This window comes from Aulostomus chinensis, chromosome 20, assembly GCF_037954235.1.
Source record: "Aulostomus chinensis isolate RoL2024-O1b breed Wild chromosome 20, RoL_Achi_v1.0, whole genome shotgun sequence".
Lineage (NCBI taxonomy): Eukaryota > Metazoa > Chordata > Actinopteri > Syngnathiformes > Aulostomidae > Aulostomus > Aulostomus chinensis.
Window position 1 is genome coordinate 24,068,131 of NC_141339.1, and position 18,856 is coordinate 24,086,986.

General features: G+C 47.5%; 1 protein-coding gene across 3 annotated transcripts; it reads left to right on the plus strand.

Moving 5' to 3' along the window:
- The first annotated feature begins 1,719 nt into the window (after positions 1-1,719).
- On the plus strand, positions 1,720-5,290 carry rnaseh1 (ribonuclease H1). Of its 3 annotated transcripts, none has more exons than XM_086189120.1 (9): positions 1,720-1,858; positions 2,112-2,219; positions 2,757-2,881; positions 3,237-3,416; positions 3,515-3,614; positions 3,750-3,804; positions 3,880-3,964; positions 4,291-4,415; positions 5,064-5,290. In XM_086189120.1, exons 2-9 carry the CDS (start codon positions 2,155-2,157, stop codon positions 5,184-5,186), a joined length of 858 nt encoding a protein of 285 aa, XP_086045246.1. In that variant the 5' UTR covers positions 1,720-1,858; positions 2,112-2,154; the 3' UTR covers positions 5,187-5,290. The 3 variants fall into 3 exon arrangements, with proteins under 3 accessions (XP_086045246.1, XP_086045244.1, XP_086045245.1); XM_086189118.1 differs by having other exon boundaries at positions 1,731-2,002; XM_086189119.1 differs by having other exon boundaries at positions 1,731-2,219.
- Positions 5,291-18,856: the final 13,566 nt, after the last annotated feature.

Sequence of the window (18,856 nt, forward strand, 5' to 3'; positions counted from 1 at the left end):
TGTGTATGTATTTGTATGTATGCGTGTATATGTATGTGTATGTATGCGTGTGTATGTATGTGTATGTATGCGTGTATATATGCGTGTATATGTATGTGTATATATGCGTGTATATGTATGTGTATGTATGCGTGTGTATGTATGTGTATGTATGCGTGTATATATGCGTGTATATGTATGTGTATATATGCGTGTATATGTATGTGTATATATGCGTGTATATGTATGTGTATGTATGCGTGTGTATGTATGTGTATGTATGCGTGTGTATGTATGTGTATATATGCGTGTATATATGCGTATATATGTATGTGTATATATGCGTGTATATGTATGTGTATATATGCGTGTATATGTATGTGTACGTATGCGTGTATATGTATGTGTATGTATGCGTGTGTATGTATGTGTATGTATGCGTGTATATGTATGTGTATATATGCGTGTATATGTATGTGTATATATGCGTGTATATGTATGTGTATATATGCATGAATATGTATGTATATGTATGCATGTATATGTATGTGTATGTATGCGTGTATATGTATGTATATATGTGTGTATATGTATATGTATATATGCTTGTATATGTATGTGTATATATGCGTGTATATGTATGTGTATATATGCGTGTATATGTATGTGTATATATGCGTGTATATGTATGTGTACGTATGCGTGTATATGTATGTGTATGTATGCGTGTGTATGTATGTGTATGTATGCGTGTGTATGTATGTGTATATATGCATGAATATGTATGTATATGTATGCATGTATATGTATGTGTATGTATGCGTGTATATGTATGTATATATGCGTGTATATGTATGTATATATGTGTGTATATGTATATGTATATATGCTTGTATATGTATGTGTATATATGTGTGTATATGTATGTGTATATATGCGTGTATATGTATATATGCGTGTATATGTATGTGTATATATGCGTGTATATGTATATGTATATATGCGTGTATATGTATGTGTATATATGCGTGTGTATGTATGTGTATATATGCGTGGGTATGTATGCGTATATATGCGTGTATATGTATGTGTATATGCGTGTATATGTATGCGTGTATATGTATGTGTATGTATGCGTGTATATGTATGTGTATATATGCGTGTACATGTATGTGTATATATGCGTGTGTATGTATGTGTATATATGCGTGTATATGTATGTGTATATATGCATGTATATGTATGCGTATATATGCGTGTATATGTATGCGTATGTATGCGTGTATATGTATGTATGCGTGTATATGTATGTGTATATATGCATGTATATGTATGCGTATATATGCATGTATATGTATGCGTATGTATGCGTATATATGTATGCGTATGTATGCGTATATATGTATGCGTATATATGCGTGTGTATGTATGTGTATATATGCGTGTATATGTATGCGTGTATATGTATGTGTATATATGCGTGTGTGTGTATGTGTATATATGCGTGTATATATGCGTATGTATGTGTAAATATGCGTGTATATGTATGCGTGTATATGTATGTGTATATGCGTGTATATGTATGCGTGTATATGTATGTGTATATGAATCGCCTGCTTTTCTTATTATTATCATCATCATTATTATTGTAGCTTCAGCAGCCTGATTGCCTTGACATCCACTCGTTTTTCAGGCTTTTCCTCAGATTTGTTTAACCCCTGTCCAGTGGGGGGCGCTGACGTTACTTCTGTGATTATTTGCCCACCGTTAATGAATTCACACGACGAAAGACTAGAACGCCGTTTTCACTGTAGTTTGGCTTTCTTCGCTGCTACACTTTTCATGGTTAAGCTGAACACTGAAGGCTGTTTAAGAAAAGGTTCTTCTGTTCTTCGTTTGTCCTCACTCTTCTACTCGTTGTGTCTTATTTGTCCAGCTAAGCTAAGCTAAGCTAGTAGAAAAGTTAGCTTGCGCGTCAGCAGCGCTGCTTCATGAAACCTTCAACGATTTCGACAGCAAACAGGTTCATCAGTCGAAGCTGTCGTGTTTGCCTCCACCCAACAATGAAAGTCGCACCAGTGTTACTCCAGTTCCCAGCTTAAAGTAATGTTTAGACTGGTTGGTCTTTTCAGAGCTGTGACGTTAAGCAGGACTGTTTGCTGCGCCGCCGACGACATGGCGAAGGGCTCGTTTTTCTACGCCGTGAGGAAAGGATTTAAGCCCGGCGTCTACAGCTCCTGGTGAGGCTGCTCTCATTTGATACCAGCTAACTGACAGCTACAGCACTGCTCCTGCTAGCAGCGTCTGAAGTCCATCCACCAAACCACGTTGAGAAATCTGGCATTTAAATGTCACACCTGAGTTACGCAACAAAACACGCCAGATAAATGATTGTTTAAGGGCAGTTTGTATTCTCAAGATCCGCTTTCTCATTCGGCATAGAGGCACTGGGTGAAGACACGAGCATTTCAATGATATTTCACGTGCTACGTTACAAGTGATGACGTTGGTTGGATGACTTGCATCGCATTCAAATTCATCCCACATTTATTAAAACCCTGAATTTCAGCAATGTTGTGGGGAAAAAAGCGCTGAATCTGGGTTCGTCATCAGAATCCTTGACAAGTGAAGCTGAATAAAGACGGCTGGGAATTTGATTCACTTCACCTGCAAACATCACCTTTTTTTGAATCGTCATGAGTCGTGAGAGGTGTTGGTTTGAAAGACTGAACTGTTCATCAGACACTTGCTGATTTTTTTTCCTCGCTCTGGTTTAGGGATGATTGTAAGATCCAGGTGGAAAAATTCCCATCCGCCTCTTTTAAGAAGTTTCAATCTGAGGCGGATGCTTGGAAGTTTGTCCGAGGAATTGAACCTTCTGCAGCTCCAGACACAAAGAAAGGTAGGATTTCTTCCTTGTTTGGCTCTCATGAAGATGAGATCCAGGAGATGTGTGTGTGTGTGTGTGTGTGTGTGTGGGGGGGGGGGGGGTAAATCCCTCAGCAGCCCTACCTGCTCCTCTTAGTCCTGACCCAGGACGGTTCTACCTGCCCCCACGTCTCCCGCCAGTATCCTCAACAGTAGGACTGAAAGGCCCCCAGCTGGTAGAATCTCATCATATCATTTGTGTCAGTTGGAGAAATGTCATGTGAGGTGGCAGCCCATCATTGGTTCAATGAATCCTGACATTTTACACACACACACTCTCTCTCTCTTTAAATAAAGGATAAATGTGTTTGAGTGTCTTTGGTTCTCAGTCTCTCAGAGTTTGGAACCGGATGTCAGTCTCCTTCCTAAAAGAGGCCCGGAGCCTCTGGAGTACATCCCCCTGGGTAGGAAGAGGAGTCACTCAGACCAGGAGGCGGAGTCTCAGCCAAAACGAGCCAAAAAGTCAGAAAGCTCGTCCTCGGGGAGCACGGACGGCTTTACATTCATGGGTAAGATGGTGGACCGTCATCGAGGTCACGTGGTTTTGGAGAGAATGGAGGTCAACAGGAAGGTTGGCTGCTAGTAACTGAGACTTGGTCTGCACCAGGTGACGCGGTGGTGGTTTACACCGACGGCTGCTGCTCGGGCAACGGGAAGAGCTGCCCCAGGGCCGGCATCGGAGTGTACTGGGGCTGCAACCATCCGCTGTGAGGAAACACACACACACACACACACACACACACACAGCCATTTGACACACTCGACGTGGTTGGAACATCGTCACTCCTCTGTCTGAGCCGTGTCTTTCACCTGTGGTTCACTGTTGTTGTTGCTGCCTGCAGGAACGTTGCTGAGCGACTGCAGGGAAGACAAACCAACCAGCGTGCAGAGTTACAGGCAAGCCCCCCCCCCCCCCCCCACGTAGAGCTGTGTCCATCCTCTTACTGACGTGTGTGTGTGTTTGTAAACCAGGCAGCCTGCAAAGCACTGCAACAAGCCAAAGAGCAGAACATCAAGAAGTTGGTTCTTTACACAGACAGCAAGTTCACCATCAACGGTGAGTCACTGCTCGCCGGGCTCCATCTGTTGAACCTCACCTTCAGGAACAAAAAAAAAAAAAACATCCTTGTTTTTGTGCGGCTGATTTGGGATCCAGCAGGGATCTGAGCTGACGGATGAAAGATCCCTGGTCAGCCCGCTGGGGTCTCAGTGACTGGCTTCTTTGATTGAACTTTTTTAATCCTGGCTCGACACAGCTTGACATGACATTTGACACAAAAATACAGCAACAAAGAACCATAACCTCATCGTGTAGCCTGTTCTCCTGTACAGATGACCCCCCCACAAGAGTTAGCTTAGCCTCAACGTGCTACCTACCTGCAGGTGTCACCAGCTGGGTGAAGAACTGGAAGTTGAACGGCTGGAGGCTGAAGTCTGGAGGTGCAGTCATCAACAAAGACGACTTTGTGATGCTGGACCGACTGAACGGAGAGGTGAAGGTTACCTGGGTCAGTACACACACACACACACACACACACACACACACACGCACATCACCTGTGGCCCCCATCAAGAAGGTTGAGGGTGGAGCCCCGGCTGCAGCACGGGGTCTTTCTGGGTGAGTCTCCATGTTCTCCCTGTTCCTGCTGGGTTCTCTCTGGTACTCCAGCTTCCTCCACAGTCCAAAGACATCAAGAGGGACCAGGTTAATCCAGACTCTAAATTGACCGTAGGCGTGGCTGGGAGAGCCCATGGTTGTCTGTCTCTATGTGTTGGCCCTGCCATGGACTGGTGACCTGTCCAGGGGGAAGGCTGCTGGGATAGGCTCCACCCCCACCACCCTGAACAGGAGAAGAGGGGGAACATGGAGGGAGGGATGTAACATAACCCTGTGATGTCATAACCTGTTTTCATCCCTGACAAACATGTTTTTGCCCCTGTTTTTTGAAAGTGGATCAAGTTTGGATGTTCACTGTTTCACTCCAGATTCAAACACACGTCCCCTCCCAGTAGTTTCTGCAGTTCCAAGTGAAACATTTGGGTTTCTGCTGTAAAGTAGAACTTAGAAAGCTTCATATGTTTACTTAATTACAAATAAACGCAGACTCACCTTCCTCTCCGGAGCTTCAGGTCTAAGCAGCTCCTTCGTCCTCCAGATTCACATCCCGGGTCACGCCGGCTACAGAGGCAACGAGGAGGCTGACAGACTTTCGAGGGAAGGAGCAGCGAAGCCTCTCCAGCCGCAGGGGGACGAGGACACCCACCTTAAGACACGATGAGCAGGACTCTTCGTGGACTCTGTCGGCTTTTCTGTTGAATGTCGATGTTAATTTGCGTTTTCTGTTTTGAATAAAGGTTTAATTTTAAGGTCTCGCAGACACAACTGGTTGTCCTGTGTTGTAAACCTCGAGAGAGTCGGGTGCTCCAGAAAAGCAGGCAAATGACAGGAAGTCAGTCCAGTCACTGTTGATGCATGTTGAGCAAGGAAAGAATAATTTAAAACTTTTATTTTGGCGGCTAAACCAAACTGCTTCCTGTGGATGGGGGTCTGTTGAGATTACCAGCAAACAAGAGAACTACAAGAGGTCTGGAATCCAAAACTGTGTTGAAGAGCAAAATAGTTGGGACATTTGTCCATCATGTCCTGAACCTGAGGGAAGAACCCCACACACACCTCACAAATGTGGGATTGACTCGGATCACAGCAGGAACGTGGTTCCCCTCTGGACCTCTGATCATCTCTCTTCCTGCTCTTCTGGGACTCCTGAACTCGTTTGGCCATCAAAGGTCAAGGTCGCTCTGACGGGCACAATTCACAGCAGCATCGTTAACTTTCAGTGACCTCGTCGCCACATTAAAAGCTTTTATCTCTTCCAGCTCGTTTTTAGATCTCATTTCTCTTTGTTCTTGTGGAAGCAGACGTGGGAGGAAGGTGATGGGCGGAGACGCTGGGATGAGAATGAAGAGGAGCCATGGAGAGGTGGCGGGATGTCGACGGACAGGTCAGACAGGCTCATTAGGACAAAATGATTTGCAGGATTCAGTTGGACTGAAGCAGGAGTTGGCTCAGTCCCAATGTAATGCTGTCCACAGGCCAGCAGGAGGAGCTCCAGGCTGCTTTCTGACACCAGGAACTCAGTGGAGGGATTTGTTGAGAGGTCTGATGCTCGTAGAGTCACGCACCCAACTGCTTTGGGAACGTCAGACCACAGAAGTAAAGTTTAGTGCAGCAAGATTGCAGTGAACTGGAAGTTCTGCAAAGACAGAGGCGGCGCGTCATCTCCTTGTTTGACTGCACTGAGATGATCTGGTCCAGCCAGGATATTCGTGTACGAAAATGTGTCATTTCCTGTTGCCCCCAGGTGGCGCTATGAGTGGCCTGACCTCAAATTTAATGGGTTCTCCCCAGGCCCAGGCTCCGCCCCTGCAACAGGTTTGATGAAACGGGTCTTTTTGTTTCTGTGCGTTGGCTGCATCAGCAGATAATTGAAGAATCTCCAGGTGTAAAAGAGGCCGTGCGTTAGTTTTTGTGTTCGTTTCCCCTCCCAAACGCCACCTGCGCCGCCGCTTGCTCAGATTTGATAATTCACATGGTGCTGACTGAGTACCACATTGACAGCTTCAATCCTGGTGGAGTTTATGAAAAGATCTGACATCTGGAGGAAAGTGCCCCCCCCCCGTCTCCTTCCTCAGACCAACTCATCTCCATGTCATCTAACCTCCTCGTCACTTCCTTCCTTCCCTTCCTAGATCAGAAAAATCCTTACCAGTTTGATTCCACTGATGGAAATGGAGGAATGTGAACTCACCCTCCTCCTACACTCCCTCCTCCTCTTTCTCCTCCTCCTCCTCCTTCGTACTCATACAGCCGGTCGATTGGTCGTGTCGATGTTGGAAGCAGCAGGACTGAGGCTCGGGCTTCCTCGCTCTGACCTCAGCTGTTGCCTTGCGGCAGGAGAAGAGGGGTGCCACAGCCCCGCCAGAGGCAGCTCAGTCTGAGAGAGCGGTCAGAGGTCACCTCGCAGCAGCTTCACCTCCTCGCTGGCGGAGCCTCGTTAGCACCGCTCTGCCTCCTCGGCAGACTGAGCTCTGGCACCGGGCCGCCACGGCCCTGCTGGAGGGGAGGAAGATCGAGCGAACTGTAAAGAAACTTAACAAACCAGACATTAGAAACATCCTGCTCACACTTCATCTAAGAGCTTTCGTCAATTTTTCGACAATGGTGTCTGAAATAAACCAGAATGTTGTTCTGGGGTTGAAGAACTCTCTGACTCCACAAACTGTCTGACTCTGAGCGGGGGATGTTCGCTCGAGTGTCCACGGTGCTGATGGGAAAGAAAGAAAACTTCACGCAGACATTCGGCTGCCTGACAGGAAGTCAGCCCTGACCACCAAGTAGCTGAAGTAGCCGCATGTTTTCAGAGTTCAAACCCAAGTCAAAGTGCCGTCTGAGCTGCTGCACCACTGTCTGAGGTCACGACTGGACCGCTGAGGTTACGTCTGAGTTTGGGAGGTCCCGTCCGAGTCACTGACCCTCTGTCCGAGTCACTGAAGTCATGTGTGGTGGTGCTGAGGTCGTATCTGACTAAGTGATGTCATGTTAGAGTTGCTGCGGTCATTTCTGAGTTAAAAAGACATCTCTGCACACCTGCGTGAGCGACAGGTGGGACTTGAAACCAAGGAAAGACTGGTATTGGGTGGGAAGTGTTAGCATCAGGTAGCTCAGGTCCAGGCTAGTTAGCTTAGCCCAATGACTGGTAGTGGGTGGGAAGTGTTAGCATCAGTTAGCTCAGGTCCAGGCTAGTTAGCTTAGCCCAATGTCTGGGAGTGGGTGGGAAGTGTTAGCATCAGCTAGCTCAGGTCCAGGCTAGTTAGCTTAGCCCAATGTCTGGTAGTGGGTGGAAGTGTTAGCATCAGCTAGCTCAGGTCCAGGCTAGTTAGCTTAGCCCAATAGCTGGTAGTGGGTGGGTAGTGTTAGCATCAGCTAGCTCAGGTCCAGGCTAGTTAGCTTAGCCCAATGTCTGGGAGTGGGTGGGAAGTGTTAGCATCAGCTAGCTCAGGTCCAGGCAAGTTAGCTTAGCCCAATGGCTGGTAGTGGGTGGGAAGTGTTAGCATCAGCTAGCTCAGGTCCAGGATGCTGGTGTGTCCAGCAGGAATCCTCCTCCTCATCATCATCAGTAGCAGCAGTCGCTCTTCTAGTCCTCAACAAACCTTTGGTTCTGTTGACCCAAGTTCCAATGGAGCTTTGGAGGTGCTGCGTCAAATCACTGCTCCCAGTCAGGAAAGTAGTTCCGGCTAGGGACTAATAAATTACTGTTAAACCTGGTATACAGAGGATGACCTTTGGGGTTTCACAAGGTTCCATGTCTGGCTCATCAAGAACTGGAACATCAGAGAACATCCGGCATCGCCGGTTCTGCTGCTGCTTCTGCTTCTCTCGGCTTCAACACTCCTCATCAAATCGCAGCTTCATCCGAGCCCGTGATTCTGTTTACGCTGGCGCTTCCTCTCTGATCCGGCATCAAGGAGCAGCAATACTCAGCACGGCGTCCACAGGGGGGCGCAGACGCAGTCACAATCAAAGATGGCAGCAGGAACAAAGTGGCATCTGTTTCCATGACAGCTGTCTGCTTCCAGCTCTGACTGCAGCTTCTCCTCCGCATTACTGAAACGACAAAGAGGGTTTCTGAAAGGTTTCCTGGAAGAAAGGTGCGTTCTCAAAGGGGGTCTGGGAACCCAGAGGGAACCCTGAAGGAGTTCCAGGGGGTCCTTGAGCAGCAGGGTAAAGAACAACTCGGTGTCATTTGTATTTTAAATGATTGAGAGGCCTCTGAACTGCTGCAGGTGAACACGTGAAATTTGACACAAATATCTGATATGACCCTCAAATAGGTGCGAATCTCGCCAGAGAACACAGAGGAACAAGTTCTAGAACCCAGAACCTCATTGTAGAACATCCAGTTCAAGTCAATGGGTTATAAGGTCGTCAAATCTGATGAAATTAAAATAAATACATACACATATTATAGATACGTTATTTGTTTAAAATGGATTTTATGTATAAATGTAATCTATGTCCATTGGCTTTTTGCAGAGGGAACCAAGGAGACGATCACTTCCTGTTGGACTACAAAAATACTTCTTGCCTGACATGCTAGCTTCCTGTTGGACTACAAAAGCATCCTGCAGCGCTGTGTGAAGTGACAAAGGAGAAGCAGTAAGGCAACACAGTAAAACCTCAGCAAGCTCATCAAATGCATCAATGACAGGACATTGAAATACAGTCAGTATTTTTATGAGTTGTTTTGAATTTGGGGTTTTTCTCATTTTGGTGGTCAGTTACTTCAGGCATTCTTGCTTCATTCCCTTCTCTTTATTATTCCAAGGAAAAAGCACATTCACAGTCTCCTAGAATCACCTCAACAAAAACCCAAAGTTCCCACTAAAGAAGAGCTGCTGCTCTGCTGGTTCACCTTCAAAACGAGATGCTTTCATTCTTGTCATGGTGAAATTAGAAATTAGGCCCAAATTACCAGATAAAACTGAAAGAGAAAAGATCTTCAGTCAACCCTCAACGGTTGACCCGGATCTTCTGTGTGTCCCTGATGAACTTCAGCGCTTCCCGCTAACACAAAACCAGTTAAAACCGGTTAAAATGAAACTGTTGGTCAGTCAGGTCAGCGAACGCACCATCGGGCTTCTCGGTGACGGAGCCTGATCGATATCTTCTTTACAGCAACCGATCGGTGTATTAGCAGCAGCGGCTTGGCAGGTTCCCGTCATCTGGGGCTTCATTATCTCGTCTCCCTGCTGATTTGCATCACAGACAGAAACATGTGAGTCAGTGTGCGCCCTCATGGAAAGTTTGGTGTGCTCTGCACCCCTGCAGCCATCTCTCCGTGTCGAAAGTTTCACTGCAACATAAGATTTCCACCATTTGGAGATGATGACGCCTACTCTGATTGAGGGAAAAAAAATCAAATATTGGCATGAAAGTGGAAACTATTATGGAAATACTTTAAACTCCTGACTATTCATGATATCTTCCTGCAACTGAAGGCGCAGTTTCCAGGACTGAAGCTGTGCATCTGAGAGACGAAGAGATCTTCATCCCGTGAAACAGGCTCTCAGTCGAGTTCTCGGCCCCTGACCCATCTTGGGTCCCGACCCCAAGTTTGGGCAGCACTCGAGCGACAAAATTGGATTTACTCTGTGCTGAAAATCGCTAATTTCCCCCTGTTTGATTAAAAAAACAAAAATCTACAAAAATCCATCTCCAGTGGCTTTTGTAGTAATACAAGTATAAACTCAGGTATTTAGAGATTTATGGAACCTTTGGACTGGAAGCCAAAGACAAGAATATTTCCACTGATGGACACAAACTCGATGACAAAATACAACACATTAAAAACACGACACTGCAACAACTGCCAGAAAATAAGCCTCAAAGGTGCTGCACAGCCCAGATTCTCGAGTGATGAAAACAGGAAAGCTGAGTGGAGCTGAGAACTCTCCCAGCCAAACCATTTCAGGTGACTGGAAAAGGTTTTTGATAGTTTTGCACCAATCAGACAAGAACACAAATCCAAGGATCATCTGCAGCCTTCCTTTATCGGATGTATTTATTTTGACCTTTTCCCCACAACTGTAGATCACCTGTTCACCGTACCATGTTGCCCTGGACATTGCTCCGCCCCCTCGGGCTCTGGATGGCGAGGAGTTTTGCAAGGTGGCGGACGGCGCAGCGCCTGGGAGGATCACAAGTTCAGGTGTCAGAGCTGACATCAAGATGGAAGAACTGAATCTGAACTTCTCTGTCTCGTCGTCACACCTTGACTTGCCTGTTCCTCCATTGCTCTGGTTGGATTCACCTGTTTACATGGAGACTACGTGAAGTGGTCTGATTTAGATGTGCGTTTACATGCGTGCTCAAAGTGGTTCGGCCCGCCGTGAAGCGTCAAATCAGCTGAAAATCTCAGAGAAGAAGTTAAATTTGGCATTAAAGTTCTGATTGAGTTTAGAGTTCCCAGTGACTCTGCTGTCACGGGAGCTTCCTCTCCTCCACTTCTGCTCCGTAAAACTGAAACCTGGCAGGTTTTAGCTGTGTAGTAAAACGCCTTCAGACTGTTCCAGCGGTTCTTCGTGTGGTCGACGGTTTGATGGATCTGACGACTCGTTGTTTCAAGCCTAACGGTCATCGAGATGCTTGATGACACATCTTGACGCCTCCCCAACAGTCAGACTAGACTCCTCTTGAGCCGTTTTCATTAGGACTGAGTAATTAGCACAAGTAAAGGTGGAGTATTAGAGTCCATAAACGCACCTCATGGCAAGTTGAGCGTCTGCTGTCAAAAGACCTGTTGGGGGCGCCAGTGAGTGCCTGTTTCCATTGGTATATCAGTCCAGGCAGATATTTTCTGGACCTGAGCAGGCTTGTGTTGTGCTGCTGAGGCCGGCTGGTGGAGGAGAGGCCAAGGTCGGCGGGGTGGAGGTGCTGCAGTGCCATCCATCAGCTGCCAGAGCTCTAATTATACAGCCCTAACAGAGCGTGAGATGTCATTACACAGATGGAGCTCCAGAGGAGAGGGAGACTGTCAGTCTGCATCAGCGTTCCTTCATCTGCACATAAACACTGATTTACAGCCTTCGAACGCGTCACCTGGATTGTTCGTCTGGATTATTTCTCTGACGGCATATTTAGAGAACTTTAACCCTTGAGGATCTTGGCTGGTGCCTCATACTAAAGTTAAGATAGAGAGTTCAAAATTGAAGTTCTTCACCAGACGACAAAGATGGAAAAGGTCATTCACTGGTTCCCAGGACGATGTAGAGTGTTGCAGCATTACGCTCATCCCATGTGTCCACCGAGGCGTTCAGGAGGCTGCTATGATTCGTCCGTAGAGGTCAAAGCATCGGCAAAAGGTAGAGTTCCTCCAGAGTCAAAGAGTCAAAGTTTGACGTCGTCTGTCTCTCTCAGCGTGAACACTTACGTTGAAGACATGAAATCCGACAACGGTGGGTGCCAATCGCGTAAAGCATTACAGAGGCGGGGTCTTGAGGAAATGTCACGGCGAGTACTTGCAGTTCTGTCTTTCTCAAACGTAAACGTAGGACGGAACGTTTGTCCCACCCTTCCTCAAATTGGATTGGATGTCGTCAATAATGTAACACTCCAATATACAAAGATTAAAAAGACATGATGACCTCAAGGGAAAAAAACGCTTTGGTGGACACCTCGACTAATGCACGGAGCCACCTCTTATAAACGTTAGCGGTACGAAGCTAACGTTAGGCTATCGTTTAGTGATGTGTTCTATACAGTAGAACGAATTCTATTTCTATTACCTGCTTTAACTTGGAGCATCATTCCTTTCATAACTGCGTGTTGATGCCACCACGCTCTGACAAACATACTCTGGAGGCGTTACGGTCACGGGTTGCCAAACGTCCACTGGGACTGGAGGATGAGCTGGTGGTCAGAGGTCAAGATCTCGGTGACAGGAAATGCGGTATTTTTACAATCTATTATAATTGATCCCATCTCACACAACACTCACAGTTCTCCTTTACATGTTTTCACAACTTAGAACACGCGTGTATGAGGATTCGCTGGTGCAGGACCACCCAGGTGAGAAGCAGAACTGAGTCGTGATGTCACAAAACAGATTTGAACGTGAGGAGGAAACAGCATCGATGCAGCTTCTTAACAGTAATCGATCCAAAACTTGTTTTAATTGCTGCTGTCAGCGTTTGAACTCGGCACGGCGAACGCTCGTCGTCCTCATAATGAGAAGAGGTGAATTGTGGGTAGGATCTGCAGGTGGTTTGAAAGCCTGCTGTGAGTGATGATGATTCAGAGAGCAGGAAGAAGACAAAAGGGAGGATGGACGTGATGGAACAGATTTTTTAAAAATGAGGGAATGAGACGGCAAGGGAGAGAAGCAGGAAGAAAAAGAAGTGAGACGACAACGGGGGGAATCGAAGAACATTTGAGGAGACAGACACAAAGGAGGGTTTGGTAGAAGACTGGAGGAAGAACTCCGCAAGAGAGAGAGAGAGAAGAAAGTGGGAGGCGGTCAAGGGAGTGAAGCAGGATGTGTGATGGAGACGGAAGAAGTGAAGTGAGGAACATCTTTAAGAACAACACCAAGGGAGCGGAGACGGTAGAGAAGATGGAGATGAGCCAGAGAGGAAACGGTGGAAATGAAACCATCAAATCTCCCCTAAAATAAACGATGTGATATCAGAGGAACTCAACATCTGTACATCAGTGAAATATAGCGTCCTTGTCTCAGAGCGACTAAAAGTTTTAAGTTCTCATCATTGAATTTTCTTCAGTCAAAGTCGTGAAGTTGGATCTCAAATGTATTCAAGTGTTTCTCAAAGCTGAAGGTTCATTTAGGTGTCTGAGGGTGTTTCCTTGTCTGGGTCTTCAGTCTGAGGACAAACTCTCGCTCCGCTGCCCCATTCGGTACCAGCAAGGAGTACCTTGTTCCTGAAGCCTCCTCTGGACCGACCCATCAGATGGTGGTCCGGTGGAGAGCCGGCCAGTGTCCGAGGGGTCTGTGGTTCTGATTGGTTCTTTCTATAGAACACATTCAGGGTGCAGCATCTCATTTCTTTTATCGAGGATGCACACTCACATATTCCTCTGCCTGATTCTTGGCTTGACCCACATCCAGACCCAGAAGGAGGAGCATGAGTCCACATTCAGCCCCCAGATTCAGGAGCTGGTTATTTTAATTCAGCAAGTGGAATTCATGTCAGATCTTTACCAACAAATCCGAGTTGAGGAGATAAGATCTGATTTCATAGCACAACACTGCCGGGGCGCGAGTGCTCAACAAGAGCAGCTCCATCAGCGCCGGGTGGTAGAACTGGGACTGGGAGGTGGTGCTGCGAGCTGCCTGCTGGCTCTTAAGATGCTGCTCAGGTCTGCAGCAGGCTGAGCTCCAGCGAGGCGGCAGCAGAGGCGGGTGAGGCGGCCGGCTGAATCCCAAACACTCAGCCTGCCTCGCATCCACACGCTGGACCTGCTTAGCTGGCGTTATCACCCTGAGAAATCTCCTCAAACATAACACGCAGAGACGGAATCAATGTAAAGAAATAGATTTTAGTAACTGGATCTGCTTCAGAGGGAAATCTGCTCTGGACCCATTTGAGAGGGAGAGAGGACTGATGGGAAATGTGGTCTTACTTGACAAAACACTAACCGGCTCCTGCTGTATTTCTCCATCACAGGAAGTCCTGGGAGGTTTAACGCATCCAAAGAGCATCTGCAGATTTCTGCATAACTGAGCCCATGTGGACCATCACCCACTCCACATTAAGAGTTCCACATTCGCGTCAGAGGACCAGAGGCACGTCGCTGCATGATCAGTGTCACTCACCATTACTGACCGCGAGGGAGCGAGGAGTCCCTTGTCTTTAAAGTGAATTAAAGCTACGATTTAGGCATTCACTCAAGGTGAGTTACGCAATCAGACATCACAATCATGTGACGTGACCTCAACCTGTGACCTCCTAAATCCTTTCAGTTCATCCCCGTGGATGTTTGAGCCAAGTTTGAAGAAATTCCCCGAAGGATTCTAAGATATCGTGAAACAAATCAAAACAAGAGCTCTCGCAGGCGTCTGTTGGAACACTTGGAGAAAAGGTTGTAGGGTGTGTCTTTCGCATTCCATCCAACGTCCTGACTGGGGGTCAAACCTGTGACACCCCCCCCCCCCCCTGCCATCAATCAAACTATGGTTCCCCATGGCGACAGAACTTCCACTCTGCAATGTGTGCTACCATCAGTACACACACGCACACGCACACACAAAATGAGGGAGTCTTTCTGATGGTTCTTGAGCAGAACATTAATCAGGTTGTTGTGGCTCCTGTAGTGCAGCATTGCTCTTCTGCTGATTTCTGAAAGTCCAGTTGACCAATCAGGTTGAATACACACACACTCATCTACAAATACACACACACTCATCTACAAATACACACACACTCATCTACAAATACACACACACTCATCTACAAATACACACACACCTCTACAAATACACACACACTCATCTACAAATACACACACACCTCTACAAATACACACACACACATCTAGGAATGTATGTTCAACTTGTAAATCTGAGTAAAATCAGCTTGTAATGTGCCGAGGGTGTGGATGGCGACCTCCTCACCTCTCCTCCAGCTCCACCAGGAGGGCGCTGCCTCCATCTATGCAAGACAACAAATTTCCCTGACAAAGTTTTACATCTTCATGGCCAAACATCATCCGTCTGTCTACGTGTTGTGTTGTGGGAGTGCGGCGTGCGTCTGAAGGCGTTTGGGCTGATTTCTGCATAACGAATGAGGAGAAGATTTGGAGATGAATTAAGAAACAAAGGCAAGGAGAGTCTGCAGGAGGCTGATTAACATTTAATACCAGCTGAGTGACACACACGCACACACACACACACACACACACACACACACACACACACACACACACACACAGTCTGTCACGTTACACTCCCTTGTTTCTGTCCAATGAAGAACTCAACAGTCTTTGTGTACCTTTGGCATCGCGTCCTGTCTTTTAGATGTACAGAGAACCGCAGGGGCGAGCGTCCATATTTAGTGCTGTTTGACAACTGGAGATCGTTTGCTCTGGTCTGAATGCGTCGATGAGTCTTGAGAGAAACCCAACTGAACCCACTAGGTGGCGCTGGTTTGACAAACACAAACAAACCCAAAAGAAGAATGTAAGACTCAAACTGTATTTGTTGGTCACATGTGTTGGGGGGCGGAGCCAGTAAATATATGGAGGAGTTCTACCTTTCCTCTCAAACACAAACATCCGCCGAGACTCTGGAATGATTCTGGGTCGAGTTCATCCTCGAGTCCCAGTGGATGTTTGTGCCGATTGTGGAGAAGTTCCCCGTCTGTTCCCTCAAGCTGCTCCTGAGATATCGGGGAAATGCGGATGGGTTGGAGGGACGACCCGGAGACCTCCGGGCCACGGCTGTCACCAGCGGGGAGGCACGCCGACAGTTCTGGAGAATCCTGGCAATGAACCTCCAGCGCTGCCAGAGAAGACGAGCTGTAGGGGGGACTGAGTCCTTGATGCAGCGACCCCAACATTTTTCCTGGAAAAGTTCGGGATGTGGTTGTTTTCTTGTGTATAACTGTGATGAATGTGGCTGGAACAGAATTACAGGCGTCAAAACTCCGTTAATTATTAACTTCATCAGATCTCCAGACCGCCGCAGGTCACCTGGGTTCACTTTGAACCTTCGCTCCGGCCGTGGTGTTCGTCACTCTGCGTCTCATCGGCGTCCTCATCAGGTGGTGACTGTGTGCGTCTCTGGTTGGCGAGTCATCAGCTGGTCGCTTTGCTCCAATCCTCCTCCGCCGCCACGGTACTGTGAGATAGGAAGTGACCTACATAGCGTGGCGGCTCCCTCGCCTCGGCTGTCGTTTGCATTTCAAGGGGTGATGAATAATTTACATAGTCGACTCCCAAACCTCCCCATCCGTACATCGAGCGCTCATCCCACCACAACATGACAGGCCTCAATAATGTCGGATAACGGAATTCAAATGTGGATCTATGTGAGTGCTGAGGGAGGCGGCGTGCGCTTTGAGGAGGTGTAACGGGGAGAACTGCATGCCTGAGGCGGCATGACGGCAAAACCACAGGTGGAACTTTACTGTCAGGAGAGGAGAGTAGGGAGGAGAGAAGGAGGAAATGAGGGAGGACGGGGAGGAGGAGAGGAAACTAGGCAGGAGAGGGGGAGGAGAGGAAATGAGGGAGGGTAGGAGGAGAGAAAAAGAGGGAGAAGAGGAAATGAGGAGGGAGGGAAGGAGGAGAGGAAATGAGGGAGGAGAGGAGATGAGGGAGGGGAGGAGGAGAAGAAACGAGCGAGGAGAAGAAGGAGGAAATGAGGGAGGGCCGGGAGGAGGAAAGGAAACGAGGGAGGAGAGGAGGGAGGTGGTGTGCTCTCTGAGGAGGTGTAACAGGGAGGTGCGTGCCTGAGGCGACATGAAAGACTAATACTGATTTCTGTCCAAATATTGTTTTATAAGAGTATGTCACCCAGTCACTGCTCCGCATCCAAGTACTTACAGTTTTGCAGGTTTATTCCCAAGTACTCATAGTTTTAAAGTTTCCTTCACCTGAAATACTACCTAAGTATTTGTAGTTCTAAAAGTTTAACTCACAAATGTTTATAGTTTTGAAGTTTTATGCCAACCATTCACTTCTTTCCATCAAAGTACTCATCCTTTTATAGGTATATTCTGCCCAAATACTACTTCCCATCCAAGTACTTGCAGTTTTAAACGTTTATTCCCACATTTTTATTCATGAACGCGTACTCAGCCCTGACACTGCTGGGAGGCCTCCTAGCAGAGGACACGACTGCTGTACCCCCCAGTCAGGTGAAAACCTCCACCACATTGTTCAGGTAAATCTTCGATTGAGAGTGTCGCGGCCGTATGACCTCATCCATCTGAGACCATGTGACAGACGATGGGCCTTCAGGGTTCCTGTAGGGATCCACCCTTGTTTATCTGTGGGAGGTGAAGCAGCAGCTGGAGAGAGACGCAGTAAAACTGGAGTGCATAAAGAAACAGGCCGTTTATGGCCGGAACAAATGGAGGGTTTGGGCTGGTATAGGAGGTACAAGTACTACGTTGAGAATCAGGGAGTTTTATCAGCTGCCTATGCAGATGAAGATGATGAATCCAAGTACAAATACCATGTTAATAAAGCAGCTGGAAGTAATTAAGGTCGCACGTGTGTACGTCTGGAAATCATCCTCTGAACGCTGTGCTGGTGAAGCTCCGCCTCTCTGTCATATAGCAGGTGGACAGCGGGTAGTAGGCTAGAACACTAGCTAACAGGCTACGAGTGAGCTAACAGGCTATTGCTATCGCTAGACTAGCCTATCATGCTAACCAGAAGCTGTATATTATGAAATAGTTGATGAGTGATAGAAGGACAACCCTACAACAGCACACGGGTGTGACTCATCAGGGAGTGTACTGGTGGATCAGGGAGTGTACTGGTGGATCAGGGAGTGTACTGGTGGATCAGGGAGTGTACTGGTGGATCAGGGAGTGTACTGGAGGATCACGGAGTGTACTGGTGGATCAGGGAGTGTACTGGTGGATCAGGGAGTGTACTGGAGGATCACGGAGTGTACTGGTGGATCAGGGAGTGTACTGGTGGATCAGGGAGTGTACTGGTGGATCAGGGAGTGTACTGGAGGATCAGGGAGTGTACTGGTGGATCAGGGAGTGTACTGGAGGATCAGGGAGTGTACTGGTGGATCAGGGAGTGTACTGATGGATCTGGGAGTGTATTGGTGGATCAGGGAGTGTACTGGAGGATCAGGGAGTGTACTGGTGGATCAGGGAGTGTACTGGAGGATCAGGGAGTGTACTGATGGATCTGGGAGTGTACTGGAGGATCAGGGAGTGTACTGGAGGATCAGGGAGTGTACTGGTGGATCAGGGAGTGTACTGATGGATCTGGGAGTGTATTGGTGGATCAGGGAGTGTACTGATGGATCTGGGAGTGTACTGGAGGATCAGGGAGTGTACTGGAGGATCAGGGAGTGTACTGGTGGATCTGGGAGTGTACTGGAGGATCAGGGAGTGTACTGATGGATCTGGGAGTGTACTGGAGGATCAGGGAGTGTACTGGAGGATCAGGGAGTGTACTGGTGGATCAGGGAGTGTACTGGTGGATCTGGGAGTGTACTGGTGGATCAGGGAGTGTACTGGAGGATCAGGGAGTGTACTGGAGGACCAGGGAGTGTACTGGTGGATCAGGGAGTGTACTGGTGGATCAGGGAGTGTACTGGAGGATCACGGAGTGTACTGGTGGATCAGGGAGTGTACTGGAGGATCACGGAGTGTACTGGTGGATCAGGGAGTGTACTGGAGGATCACG